Here is a 12002-nt window from a genome sequence, read left to right on the forward strand (position 1 = left end):
TTTAGCTTCTGTGAGCTGAGCTTGCTTTGTGCTAATGAGATTTATACCCTTCCATGACCATAAGGGAAAACTAATAAAGCCTCTGGAGTTTGGGGATCAGAAGTTGTAAATCTTGTTATCATGTATTGGTTCCTATTCATGATAATTCATATTTCAAAGGACTGAAAACCCATCAGTTTTCTTAAATGTCAAGTAAACCTGCTGTCATTCTACATCCATTAAAAATTCTTTTAAATGGCAAGAATGTGTCTTAGAAGTCTTTTAATTTCAAATTAATAGCATCTAAATGTGAAAGCCTCTGCTTTGTGACTCACAGAAACATTTGCCAATATTCCAAATTAGACAATCTTGCTTCTAAGCCAGAATCAAAAATTTCTTTGAGCCAGAAGAGATTTTAGAGACATCATTTCATTCAATCCTTTCATTTTATAAATCAGTAAAAGAAGACTCCCTCAGGTCAAATGTCTTCTCAAGGTCATACTTAGCTAGTTAGTATAGAAGTAGTAATTCTGATTTCTAACCTTGACTGCTATAAAATTTTCCAAAACCATTGCATGGCACTACCTTTCAAACTATGGCTTGTGTAGGAGACTGAGAATGTCATTCTGGCATCAGTCTTTTCAATTTATTAATACAGCCACTTGAGCATGAGACCCTCTGCTTGATTTCTTAGCATCTCTCTTTTTTACCATAGAGATATGGCAAGATCACACTCAGGATGTGGCAATGGTGCAGTGGTCATGTTTCATAGTATTTTTTAAAAAATATTTATTTTTTAGTTATAGGTGGACACAATATCTCTTTTTTTTTTTTTTAAAGAGAGAGAGTGGGGGGAGAGAGAGAGAGAGAGAGAGAGAGAGAGAGAGAGAGAGAGAGAGAAGAGAATTTTTAATATTTATTTTTTTAGTTCTCGGCGGACACAACATCTTTGTTGGTATGTGGTGCTGAGGATCGAACCCGGGCCTCACGCATGCCAGGCGAGCGCGCTACCGCTTGAGCCACATCCCCAGCCCCTGGACACAATATCTTTATTCTGTTTTTATGTGCTGAGGATTGAACCCAGTGCCTCATATATGCTACGTGAGCACTTTACCTCTGAGCCACAATCCCAGCCCTCATAGTATTTTGATGCATATAAGGACAGATGGTGGTAAATTGTTAAATTCTTGAAAGCCACTCTCTACATTTACCCTAACCATCTGTTACTGGCTATAGAATGGAAGGGTATGAGAGACAGTCATTCTTTGGAAGCTCCAACACTGTGATTCACAAAGGCCAATCTGAGATCTGGTTCTAGTTTGAGATGGTGTTTTGGCAATGTCTTGGCTGGGCACAAGATCACGAGCCACTCACAGCTTTGTAGATTTAAACAGCAATTCCTTATTCCCGAACTCACACCGGCCTCTACACACGTTCAGGGGAAATCCCAGTTCTGCTGCCGCCCAATTCACCTACTCCACGAGGCTTTCTTTTCCCATACTTTCTGAATCTCACGAGAACTCAACGGGAACTCAAGCAGCAGGAACGCCCTATTTCCAGCAGCAATAATCTTCAACCTCCAACTTCCCTAAAACCCATATTGTCTTAAACCGGGATGCCTTAAACTTGTCTTAAACGGGGAACGCCTTAAACCCAAGGACCGGGATACTTCCTCAAACCTGATCAGCTCTAAACCCGGATCCGCCCTGGTCCTTGAGCAAGGTCACCTTACATGCAATGTCAACAGCGAAATTCCAAGGCAAGTCCATTTAACATGGGGTACGCTGGCAAGGAAATTTCGATGTGTCATTCCTACTTGGCAATGGCCCTCAGCAGTGTTTTTCTGGATTTCTGTTGTAAGAATAAGTTAAAGGAGTTTTTCCTTAATGTTAACTTTGTTCTATTTGAAAAGACCATCATTATTGCTGAAATTTGTATTTCCTAACTTTTTTGTGTGTTGAAATGTCCTTTTAAAAATGCTATGTTAATGGTATTTATATTTAAAAGTATTTTGAAGGGCACCACACATGGTGGAACATGCCTGTAATCCCAGTGAATTGGGAGGCTGAGGCAGGAAGATTGCAAATTTGAGACCAGCCTCAGTAACTTAGCAAGGCCCTAAGCCACTTGGTGAGTTAAATATTTAACAAACAAACAAACAAAAAAGGACTGGGATGAAGCTCGGTGGCAAATTTCCCCTGGGTTAAATCCTTAGTACCAATCCCCCCAAAAAAACGTTTTGAAAGGCAATAATTGTGACTGTTTTGTTTACAATCATATACTCAGTCCCATGTAAAACGCTTGGCATATAACAGAGAACCAACAAATATTTAAATGACTCAGTAAAATGTTAGCAGACCTAGTTTGGTTATCAATTGTGTGGGCTGGGGAGGGAGATTTTTACTAATCTCTGCAATCTAAAAGTCTGATAACTTTCAGACTGGTACTCCTGAGGAGTGATCCAAAATGCCCAGTGTACTGAAATGTTCCCCCCAGATTTGCATCTATCTAGAACCTCAAGAAACAGGGTCTTTGATGATGTAATTAAGATGAGGTCATGATGGATTAGGGTGGGCCCTGATCCAGTGATTGGTGTCCTTATAAGAGGTAATTTGGACAGACAGACACAGGGAGAAGGCTCTGTGATGGCAGTTACCAGAAGGCAGAGATTGGAATGATGCAGCTACAAGCCAAGCAATGCTGGTGACCATCAGAAGCCCGGAAGCCAGGGAAGGACTTGACTTCCAGGGAGCCTTCTGAGAGAACATGGCCCTGCCAACTCCTTGATGTGGGACTTCTACTGGAAAGGAGCATATTTCTGTTATTTTGAGCCACTCAGTTCATGGTGCTTTGTTATAGCAGCCCTGGAAAACCAATGCAGACCACTAGATGTGGCAGAAGGCAGAGGGGGAATGGACAAAATTCCTAGGAACTGATGGTTATCTCTTATAATCTCTCTACTAAGGGGCAAAAAGGAGAATAAACAGTCACACTGCTCCTTCAGGGCATAAATGATGACTGTGAGTATGGGGAATCATGATCAGGAGAATACTTTCCCATTTTTAGTCATGGAAGAAATAGAAGAAATATTTTGGGATGATGCAGGAAAGATATTTGTTAGATGTTAGTCTTGATGGATGTGAGTCTTTTTTTTTTTTTTTTTTTTTTTTTAGAGAGAGTGAGAGAGGAGAGAGAGAGAGAGAGAGAGAGAGAATTTTTAATATTTATTTTTTAGTTCTTGGCGGACACAACATCTTTGTTGGTATGTGGTGCTGAGGATCGAACCCGGGCCTCACGCATGCCAGGCGAGCGCGCTACCGCTTGAGCCACATCCCCAGCCCGATGGATGTGAGTCTTGATGGGAGAAGTATTAGGTGCTTAGAATAGGTTAGAACCAAAATGTGTTTGTAAAAATATGGGTATAAATCAATTTTACAAATTAATGTATTTAAAATGTATCATTATTGTAGGACTATTTAAAATAATCAGGATGAATTAACTGATACAGGAAATAAATACTTTGGGAAGAGATACTTAGATTCATACATAATTTGTAAATCTAGATTTTCCCTATTTGCCTAAAACAACAACTGTGATTTTAACTGAAGATTGGAAAAAACAAAAACAAAAAGCAGACAATGCCATACATAATAATCAGGGCAGGTACTTTTTTTCTATGCTATTTACTGAGGGTGAATGATGAACTTAAAAGTTCTCTAAATACTTAATGAGTGTCACAGGTAATTTACATTGTTAGAGGAGAGGGTGGGTCTACATAGCTTTTATTCCTGGTCCAAAACTTCATTTTTGTGACATACAAAACAAGTGTTTATTTCTGTAAAATGGGATGTGAGAAACAAGAGAAAGATAAAGAATTATGGGATTGAAAAGAGTGCACTAAAGTCTGAAAAGTGATCAAGTCATATTTATAAAGTGGACTACCTGAGATGAGAGAGGTAATCTAAACTCTTTATAGAATTCAAGTTGTAAGTTTTATGAGGGAGGGGTAAGACTTTAGAGAGACCATAAGGTCTCATCTGCCAGTGAACAGGGAACATATTAATTCAGTTTGGCCACCTGGGACCCATTTAGTGCACTAGAGCAGTAATTTGCTAAATGGGTTCCTCATAGTAAAAAAGAATGAGTAAATAGCCAGCAATTTAGGCTTGGTAAACCACTAGTAGCTCAAGGGATATAAAAATGTGAAACTATAATTAGATTCCTTGTTCATAATGTACTAACTAAATGTATTACATTGTATATCACATCTTTCTGAGTTTATTTCTGGACACAGCTGAGTCCTTAACAATTCAGATTGAAACCATCCCAGCTATCAACTCATGCCTCCATTAAAATTCCAACTGCTTATATCAGAAAAAAACACCAAAGATAGTTCCTTTTATCTCAGATCTAAGGATGCAAACAGGATTAACCTAGATGCAGAACACAGCAAGTCAGTTATAAATCACACAGCAGAAAGTAAACTGTGGCAGTAAATTGAAAATTATGTTCTCTTTCTCTCAACTTAGCTGTGAAAATATTTTAACGAGTTGGCATCAGGGTTTACAACTTTTACATCTAATGTTTCCTTTCAGGATTATCTTTTAGCATTTTAATATGTTATTCTTTGAAAAGTGGCTAGTCAGAAATGTGATATTAGAGTGTATGTTTGGAACACTTTAAAGTGGGGACAGCATTCCATGGTTTGGAATACAAGCATATTCCCCACTCTACTTTTTAAGTGGGAGAAGCTGCTATTTCATTGGTATCTGGAAAACATTTGTCTTTTATCAAAACTTTTTATTCAGAGAAACTGTGTAGTGTGGGTTGGCACAGATGGTGTAGATTCAGTTCCATAATACAGGCAGGCTCTAAATGCAAGTATTCTTGCCCTTTATCAATTTGTTATTTCAACTATAAGGTTCTCTTTGATTTGGTGTTAAGAAGACTGTCTCTGTTTTAGGAACTCTTTTTTTCTTTGTCTCACCTCCAAGTTTAGTAATTTCATGAAGGTGTGGGGATGGAAGGATCACACTGTGGACCCTTCTGCTCTGCCCTCCACTCCGATTTTTATGATTCTGAGTAAAATGGAATGCCATCTTTCTGATTACTCTATGTATGAAATCTGGCAAAACTGTATTCTTTGAATACTCCCGCCTTTTTTAAATACTTTTTTTAGGGCTGGGGATGTGGCTCAAGTGGTAGCGCACTCGCATGGCATGCGTGCGGCCCGGGTTCCATCTCAGCACCACACACAAAGAAAGATGTTGTGTCTGCCGAGAACTGAAAAATAAATATTAAAAAAAAATTCCCTCTCTCTCTCTCTCCCTCTCCTCTTTAAAAAAAAATAAATACTTTTTTTAGTTGACAATGGATCTTTAATTTATTTATTCATATATGGTGCATATATGGTGCTGAGAATTGAACACATGCTAGGCAAGTGCTCTTCCACTGAGCTACAACCTCACCACCCCCCACCTTTTTTTTTTTTTTTGGTACCAGGGATTGAACCCAGGGGTGCTTAATCACTGAGCGACACCCCCAGCCCTATTTTGTATTTTATTTAGACACTCATCTGAGTTGCTAAGGGCTTTGCTCTTGCTAAGGCTGGCTTTGAACTCAAGATCTTCTTGCTTCAGCCTCTGGAGTTGCAGGGATTACAGGTGTGTGCCCTATAATCATGCCACCATGCCCAGCTCAACTTCCCTTTTTTAAGTGGGAATGTGTTTACTTTTCTTTGTGCTGAGATACTTTTAACAATGTTTATTAACTCACTCACCATCAATTTGGTAAGAGGTATCCTGACACCAAGTTCCTATCTGCCACAAGTATAAGATGTCTCCCCAGCTTTTCCCCAACTCCACTATTTTGGATACTAAATTCTCTGAGCAATGCTTTTCTTTACCCCCCCCCCCCTTTGAAGAATATGTTTTGGTTATAAATACCTTGAAAGAATAAATAAAATTCTTAAGGGATTAAAAAGGCAGAGCCATGGTGACTGTATAAACCCAACAGACAGGAATCAGAAGTAGATTAAATAACCAACTATAATTTCTTAGAGAGGATGCTAATGGACATTGGGCCAATGGTGACTGAATTTTTGATTAGAAGAAACTTACCTAGGGCTTGTTACATTAGGTGAAGAAATATAACTTTAGAAAGAGACATATGGGAGTTAATATATACTTCTTTTTATATTTTTTAGTTGCCAATGGATTTTTTGTTTGTTTATAAGTGGTGGTGAGGATTCAACCCAGAGCCTCACACATGCCAGGCAAGTGCTCTACCACTGAGCTACAACCCTAGTCCTACATTTCTTTATATATATATATATATATATATATATATATATATATATATATATATATAAAGTATACAGCAAATATTACAATGGTTTTGTAGGAGATCAACTAAGGAACTATTGCATATAAAGAGGTGCAAAAATTCCATTTTAGTACTGAAGTTTAACATGTGCTTTGTTTTTAATCTTATTAAAGGATGCCTAAATTAAAATACCATTCTTTCCACTTCTACAACTGATAGTGTTAGGGGCTGGCCTACATATAAATTAGTGCAGTTTAAATTTATGCTGCATTATCTCTTTTCTTTAGAGATTTACTTCAACAGGTACTCATTTTCTTTTATCTCAGTATATTTCATTCAAAGTTAGGCCTATGTTCTCTAACTTCCCTGTTTTATTTCTTTCCAAAGTGCTTTCTTTCGTGCTTTCCCCCATGTACTCTCATTTATTGAATGTTGTTTTAATTTATAAACTCTATGAAGGCACGAACAATGTTTAATTATTCAATTGTTGTAACAGTGATGGGAACATATTTCTATTAAATAAATTTTTATGTTAAAATAATTGACTTTAACATTATTTGCCATGTAGGAGCTTGTAATCTTCCCAATTAAAAAAAATGTTATTGTTGATGTAAGTTACATGGAATAAAAATTAGTTTCATGAGGCCAAGGGGTAAGACTTTCAAAGAAAAATACAGGAAATCATTTTTGAGAATTTCAAGAATCATTGAAAAATGTTTATTTTTTGTCCTGCAGCTCTCTCCATTCCTTTGTGTGGATAATTTAAATACAATTTTCCTTGCTACAGCTCCAGCTGATATCTCTTTCTCTCCTCAACCTCAAGTTTAATAATCTTATTGAAGTTAAGGCAGGGCCTGTATGGTATAGGTCGTTATAACTATTGAAAAGTCTCACATATGAAAATCCAGATTTATACAGTATTCTCAGGCAGAGTGGTAATTCAATTTAAAAGACTTACTAAATTATTTTAAATAGCAAACTGCCCTAATCTAGCCGACAATATCAATAGATCAAACAATAACAAAAACACTCCCCACCCAGACCACAACTAAACATTGTAGCAGTAGAAAATAATATATTCCCTCCTTGAATGCTGAAAGAAAAAAAAAAAAAGGTAAGACATTAAGAGAAAGCATACAAGAACAGCCCATCCCGAATCCAACTACGTCTCTGTTCCAACGTTCCTTCCACTTTCTACTGTTTTCTGTGTCACTAAGTTATTCCAAACTTCGAGATCCGTGGGAAACGAGAGCACATTCCTTTGCCATTTTTCCCCTAAAAAGAGAAGGAGAAGATGGCTCAGGGTTGAGCGACTGCCACCAAGCATCTTCAATAACGGTCTAAGAATTTCCAGACCCTCCCTGTCTTCCCGGCACTGAGAAAGTGCTGAAGAAGTAGGCTGGGCCCACCCTGCGGGCCTGTGGTCTCCAGGGGCATGGGGTGGGTATCGGTACCCCACAACCCGCCCAGGGGAGGACCAATGGCTTTCGTACGGTTAGGGGCCCTGAAAGTCCTGGCTCCCAACGAGCGGGGAAAATAAGTCACCCGGCGAGTAGTGAGCGAGTGAGATCCAAGTGAACGTTCCTGGCACAGAGTTCAACAGCAGAGGGCACAGTACCCGCTGGCCCAGGCGGACTGAGGGCCCCGAGGAGGGGCAGAGCCCAAGGACCGCTGGGGCTTGTAGTTCGCCGAGTTTCCCTCCCGCAAGCAGGACCCCAGTGACAACACAACTCCCGAGGTGCACCGCGCGCCCCTCAGCGCTGTCCGCTCCGAGCCTGCCCAGGAACCTCCCGGGAAAGCTCCGCCCCGCCCTCGCACGCACGCCACACGTTTGTTTACCCTGAAGCCCCGCCTCCCCGCCATCCCTGATGCTCCCAGGAATGCCGTCATGCGAGCGATGCATATTCATGAGGTCCGCGCGGAGCCCCCGCCCTTCCCGCCTCTAGCCTTCCCGCTCCCAGCGCTTGATTAATATTCAATGAGCCGGGCTCCGCGGCTGGCTCGAGGGGGAGCGGGCGGGGCCTGGCGCTAGGGAGCCCGCGACCCGGGCGGGGAGGGCGCGTGTGGGGGGGCGGTGGTGGCGAGGCGGGAGCGCGGGATGGAACACCGAGACACCGACGGAATGCTCCGAATTGCCACATAATCCCTTGGAACGGCGGCCCCGAACGCCATTGGCTTCTCCCTTGTCGGCGCGCCGCCGCCGTCTCCCACCTTCGCCTCACCTCCTCCCTTTCTGTCCGCTGCCTCCGGAGCTGGGGGGGAAACGCGAAGCCCCACTGCAATGGAGCCCGCCGCGGCGGCGCAGCGACTCCCCGACACTAGCAGGGAGGACCGAGCTTCGGCTCCGGCGGCTGCCGCTGCAGCGGCGGCAGCGGCGGCGGCGGCAGCAGCAGCGGCGGCGGCGGCTCTGGCGGCGGCGGCCGGGGGTGGCCGGAGCCCGGAGCCCGTGTTGACCCCGGCGATTGCGGGCGGGATCGGCGGCGGCGCGCGGGAAGAGGCCCCCGGCGAGGCGCAGCCGGGGCCGCTGCCGGGTAGGGCGGGAGGCACGGCACGCAGGAGGCGGCGCGGGGCGCCCCAACCCACCGCTGGTGGACCTGCCCCGGGGCCCGGGGCCGGCAGCGGCGCCAACTCCCTACTGCTGAGGAGAGGGCGGCTGAAGAGGAATCTGTCCGCGGCCGCCGCCGCCTCGTCGTCCTCGTCGTCGTCCTCGTCGTCTTCGTCCTCGGCCGCTGCCGCCTCGCACTCCCCCGGCGCCGCCGGCCTCCCCGCCTCCTGCTCGGCCTCGGCGTCGCTGTGTACCCGGAGCCTGGACAGGAAGACGCTGCTTCTGAAACACCGGCAGATGCTGCAGCTGCAGCCGTCGGATCGGGACTGGGTGAGGCACCAGCTCCAGCGGGGCTGCGTGCACGTCTTCGATCGCCACATGGCCTCGACTTACCTGCGCCCGGTGCTCTGCACACTGGACACCACGGCCGGCGAGGTGGCCGCTCGCCTGCTGCAGCTGGGCCACAAAGGCGGCGGCGTGGTGAAGGTGTTGGGCCAGGGGCCGGCACCGGCAGTCACCCCGGCCCGCGCCGAGCCGCCTCTGGATGCCGGGTCCCGGCTTGCGCCCCCTGAGCCGCGGGACCAGGAGCCTCCGCCCGCGAGGAGCGCGCCGGGTGCCGTCGGGGGCCCTCAGCGCGCGCCTCCCGCCGATCTGCCGCTGCCCCCCGGCGGCCCGGGCGGCTGGATCCGGTGCCCCTCGCGTGCCAGCCCTGCGCCTTCGGACTCCAGCCCCGGAGAGCTGTGTGGCCCGCGGCGTCTAGACGGCGGGACCGCGGGCCCGGCCTCCGACACGGAGAGCTTCAGCCTGAGCCCCAGCGCCGAGAGCGTGTCCGACCGGCTGGACCCATACAGCAGCGGCGGAGGCTCCTCGTCGTCGGAGGAGCTGGAGGCCGACCCCGCGCCGGCCCCGACGGTGGCCACTGGCCAGTCTCGCCGTCCCGGCCGCCCCGCGCATCCCCGGCAGCCCTCCGCGTCAGCTTCCCCGCCGCGGCCGCAGCAGAAAGCCCCAAGGGGTGTCGACGTCCTGGGAGGGGCGGCCCGCGAGGGGTCTCAGGAGGAGGCGGCGGCGGCGGCCCCGAGCGGCCCCCCCGCGACCCCCAGGAGAAGTGGGGTGACCGCCGAGAAGGCACCTTCGCCGCCCACCCTGTACGTGCAGCTCCACGGAGAGACCACCCGGCGCCTGGAGGCGGACGAGAAGCCTTTGCAGATTCAAAATGACTACCTCTTCCAACTGGGATTTGGGGAGCTGTGGAGGGTGCAGGAGGAAGGCATGGACTCGGAGGTTGGCTGTCTCATTCGCTTCTATGCAGGTAAGGAGATCACCTGTGTGTGGACCTGTGGCTCACACCCTGGCAGGGACGAGAAATGATTCAGATTGCCCAGCCCCAGAGTAAACGCGCGTCTTGGTGCGCCTTTGTCTGGTGTGTCTTTATAGCTTTCACGCAGTCTGTGTAGTTCTAAGTTGGGCTATCTTTAAGTCTGCGAGTTTTAGTAGATCTCAGGGGCTGAGATTGGAAAGCAAGTTGGAGGTGGTGGCCCAGTCCCCGGGAAGTTTACAGGAAACAGACTCCTGAAAGAGGCAGCAGCACGTTTAACACTGAAGTGCTTACTTCAGGCCTCTGGCTTGTTGGGTTTCAGGCAACTCTCACGTGGACATTACACCAACCGAGGGAAATGACCAGCAGAAGTGCTCCAAAGCACCTTCCCTACATTTGACTGTCCGTCCGCCTGTTACCTTTCATAGACTGTTAAGTACAGCCCCATGCCCCCGTGAGCTCATTCCTTGCCAACTGATGCCCTTGTGTGTTTCACCCTCTGCCACGCTTATTTCCCCTTGGAGTCCTTGCTGGCCACTTGACAGATGTGATCCTCGTTTTTAGTGATATTTTCTCCCAGCACTTTTGTTTTTTTAAAGCTTTTTTTCAATTTCCATTACAAGTTTGACTCCTGGAAAAAAAAATCAAGACTTTTTTTGCCTGTTTCTTCCAGTCTTTATATATTGCAGTAGAACTTGAAATAAGGCTTGCAATAAGAATTGAAATGGTTACTGTATCTTCACATCTGATCTGAAATCCTTCTCAGTCTTTTTTCAGTACCAGATCAAATTCTTTTCAAAGAGTAACTAATGCAGTGTTTCTCTTTTGGCTAAAGACTTGACTGGTATTAAATTAGGAAGCTGTAGATCCTGGTTATTGTATTTGACTTTTATAAGTAGTTTGCATCATTTTTCTCCTCTGGTTTGAAGAATTGAGTTCTTAGTCATAAGAAATTTTATTTAAAGTTCACATTGCAGAATTAAATCAGGGGAATTAATTTTTTTGCCAACTTGAGGTTTTAGGTGAAGGTGGAAAAGTAATCATACAATCAACTCTGTTAATCTGTAGTTATTTTTTCAAATTTAATGTGTTTTGGTCCAACTTGTGTCCTAGTGGCAGTTTTTCTAGTTTGAATGAAGAAATCTTTACTCCCACATTGAAGTCTGGGTGATTGATAAGCATGTCCCTGATGAGTTGTTCTTGTGAGTTTCATTGAAGTTTTTCTGAAATTCTTAAGTGAATTTCTCATGAATCTTTGCTGTATAAAGAAAACCAGATCTTGGTAGCTTTTGCAGTATGACATGTCTTTTAAAGTTTTTGGCCCAGAAAAATAGGAGGTTTTATTATGTGGGAGCAATGACTATATATTTTTTTTCTCCTATTGCTCATATAATTTGGAAAATACTATTTTTCAAAAGCATTAAATAGTAATCACACTTGAAAGGACAATATTTTAACATGTCCTTAAAATTAAATGATACTGAGGGAAGTAGATATAAAGTAAAGCATTTAAAATAAGCAATGTTTGAACATCTTTATATGGAAGAAACTATGATTGTATGTGTTGTCTATGGGAAAATTTATGGGTGTCACAGTTACAAAATTTAAATTTTGATTCTCTTTTCAATTGAGTGTCTAAAATATTCTAAGTGGATGATAAGCAATTGTTGTTTTTTTTTTTTTTCCTAACAACGTAAAAATGACAAGTCTTTCTAGCTAAATCTTAAATTTCTGGCATGGTTATTTTAATTTTGTTTTATTTTTGTGAAAAGTTGTAATTGCTACTTTATCCTGAACTTATTGCTTCATTTCTGTATGCACAGCATGAATACACACATA

General features: G+C 44.6%; 1 protein-coding gene across 1 annotated transcript in view; it reads left to right on the forward strand.

The window, feature by feature from the left end:
* The first annotated feature begins 8303 nt into the window (after positions 1-8303).
* The window catches only part of PHLPP1 (PH domain and leucine rich repeat protein phosphatase 1), a 219564-nt gene continuing 215865 nt past the window's right edge, over positions 8304-12002 (forward strand). The window contains exon 1 of the mRNA XM_081262783.1: positions 8304-10157. Within this exon, the coding sequence (XP_081118909.1) occupies positions 8585-10157 (1573 nt within the window). The 5' untranslated portion in view covers positions 8304-8584. The remainder of the gene's footprint in view (positions 10158-12002) is intronic.

This window comes from Spermophilus citellus, assembly GCF_964194105.1.
Source record: "Spermophilus citellus genome assembly, chromosome: 12".
Lineage (NCBI taxonomy): Eukaryota > Metazoa > Chordata > Mammalia > Rodentia > Sciuridae > Spermophilus > Spermophilus citellus.